Raw genomic sequence first — 2,500 nt, forward strand, 5'->3', positions numbered from 1 at the left:
TTGAATGGAGATTTGCATGACAAAAACAGCTTTTTGGAGAATATTGTAAGAACTAGAAAAGTTAGAACACCCCCCCCCCACACACACACACACACACACACACACACCCCTTACTCACCTGCGCCCCTCGCCTTGTCCCACACCACTATTTTAACTTTATTCTTCAATTCTCTCCTCAACAGACATGCGCATAAACTTCCAGTCAGACCCGCTCCCACTATTAACACCCGGGACATTTTGGCACGAGACGACAGACTCGCTCAAAGTCAAACTCAAAGGATAAATGAAGTTTTAATCTTCTGTCAAAACGTCTCGTTCCTGCAGGAGTTAGCCCCGCCTCCCTCTGCGTTATAAAACCGAACGGCTCAGTTGGCCGACCAAAAACACTTCCGGGTTTCCGTCGAAACTCGTGTCAAGCTCGACGGAATACACACAGAACATCCGATTGGAATTTTCAGAATAAAAGTGTTGCTGGAGATCATGCTTCCCCGGGCACAATTTTCAAAATAGAACCCGTTTGATGAGCAAGCTAGTGTAACGAAAATAAAACACATTTATAGAGGGAAATGTAGTAAATTAAAAGATATAATTATTACCCAAAAAAATCCTTTTCATAGCATGTGGGAATTTTGAAATCAAAGCCCTTATTGATGACCATATGCTGCAATTTGTTTTGAGTAATACAACGTGCCAGTGAGAATAAGGAAGAGATTAAAGGATCTGTGGTAAAGTCCCCCCCCCCCCCCCCCCCCCCCTTCTCACCGCATTTGGAAATATTCAGAATAAAACTTTTTGTTGAATCTGTTTTGCAATTTTTTTTTGAGTCTAACCAAGAACCAAAATGAAAATAAAGAATATATTTGAAAAGTTGTAGTCAATGAAATTATCTTTTTTTCCACAAAATGTCCCTTAATCAGCAAATACATATAGTATTCAGAGTCATGTATACAGCCACAGCCATATAACAGTATGGCTGCCAAACAATACCAGCTGCTGTAGTTCTCTTTCTTCAGGTTCAAATGAATTTATATATTTATATAGGCACTTCAATTTTTTCAATGTCAATCTTTTACTGTATTTTTTATTACTCTGTAAAGCACTTTGAATTGCCTCAGTGTATGAAATGTGTGTACAAATAAAGCTGCCTTGCCTTGCCTATAAGGCAGTGAATATTCTTCCAGGTATCTGGTTTGTGTTTGAGTCTTTTTTCTGCTTATGAGGAAACAAAATATACTCTAATCCTCTTAGCATCTATTTTACAGTTTCAGTTCATATTTAATCTAATTCTACTCAGCAGTTTGATTTCTGGTTTACAGTTTTTCTGTACATATAAACTTTATCCCTTTTTTGATTATTTTACAGTTTTATTTTGAAGGCGAATCCCTTATCTTCCGGTCTTGTTCTAGTTAACTCTGGGTGACTTGACAGGAAAATCAAACTCATTTATTTCGCTCCTGCAAATAACGAAATACTGCTGTGTGACACGAAATGAAACGATTGATTATAACAAATATGAAAAACACAAAATTGTTTGCTTTTGTAATTTTTATTTATTTTTATTTTCTTGATATTTTTGTCCAAATCAACAGTTTTTCCCACCTATTATCTTCCTCCTCCGTCTTTCCTCTGCCTCTGTCTCGCTGATTGGACTCTGTTTCTATAGATGAATGATTCATCAGCGGGGGGAAATTTGATCAAACGGCTTTGTGATTGATCAGCGAGACACACAAAGCTTTAAATAACCAAACTCCGCTTTGTAACCAATCAGGGCGGGGGTCCCTCTGACGTCACATCGGCTCTCTTCCTCTCTGTCTTCCGTCCATAAAAGAAAAGCAGAGTCGGTCTGAGTCCGGAGCTGCAGAGTCTGGTGAGTCCCGACCGGTTTATACAGAGATCAGAAAGTGAATTACTGCAGAATTAAAGCTTATTAACTGTTAACTACAGGTTTCTATAGGCGTAGAACAGTGTGTGTGTGTGTGTGTGTGTGTGTGTGTGTGTGTGTATGTTGTCTTCAGCACGAGACAAAACCCAAATTATTCTGCTTGATATGACAGAAAAATCATTAGTAATGATTAGGGTTAGGGTAGTAATATTCTTATAATATTCCTATAATATTCCTATAATATTCCTATAGTTTCTTATATTGTGTCTATGGAACTCTACAGTGAGTTTACAGTGACCTGTTGTACTTTATAGTATTTTTTAATGTAGTTTTTAATGTAGTTTGGTCTCACTGTAATATTCATATAATATTCCTATAGTTCCTTGTAGTGATTTAACTGTATTGATCCTACAGTCTACAGTATGAAATCTCTATAATATCCTATAGTTTATTATAGTGTGTTTATGGATCTCTATAGTATGTTTTAATGTAGTTTGGTCTCACTGTGATATTCCAGTGTGTTTATACTGATGTGATGATGATTTTATTGAAGTATAAAATCACTATAATATTATTATATGTTTCTCTACAGTGAGTCTCTGTGGGCTTTATGGTTTT

The 2,500-nt window shown here is 36.7% G+C and overlaps 2 protein-coding genes across 2 annotated transcripts in view; one reads left to right on the forward strand and one right to left on the reverse strand.

The window, feature by feature from the left end:
- The window catches only part of rnls (renalase, FAD-dependent amine oxidase), a 19,554-nt gene extending 19,242 nt beyond the window's left edge, over nucleotides 1-312 (reverse strand). Inside the window, exon 1 of the mRNA XM_078290889.1 lies at nucleotides 119-312. Coding sequence (XP_078147015.1) covers nucleotides 119-236 — 118 coding nt within the window. The 5' untranslated portion in view covers nucleotides 237-312. The remainder of the gene's footprint in view (nucleotides 1-118) is intronic.
- Nucleotides 313-1,769: 1,457 nt separating this feature from the next.
- The window catches only part of lipf (lipase, gastric), a 14,873-nt gene continuing 14,142 nt past the window's right edge, over nucleotides 1,770-2,500 (forward strand). The window contains exon 1 of the mRNA XM_078290659.1: nucleotides 1,770-1,867. The gene's annotated coding sequence lies outside the window, so the exon portion shown is untranslated. The remainder of the gene's footprint in view (nucleotides 1,868-2,500) is intronic.

Source organism: Centroberyx gerrardi, chromosome 20 (genome assembly GCF_048128805.1).
Source record: "Centroberyx gerrardi isolate f3 chromosome 20, fCenGer3.hap1.cur.20231027, whole genome shotgun sequence".
In the NCBI taxonomy this organism is placed as follows: Eukaryota; Metazoa; Chordata; class Actinopteri; order Beryciformes; family Berycidae; genus Centroberyx; species Centroberyx gerrardi.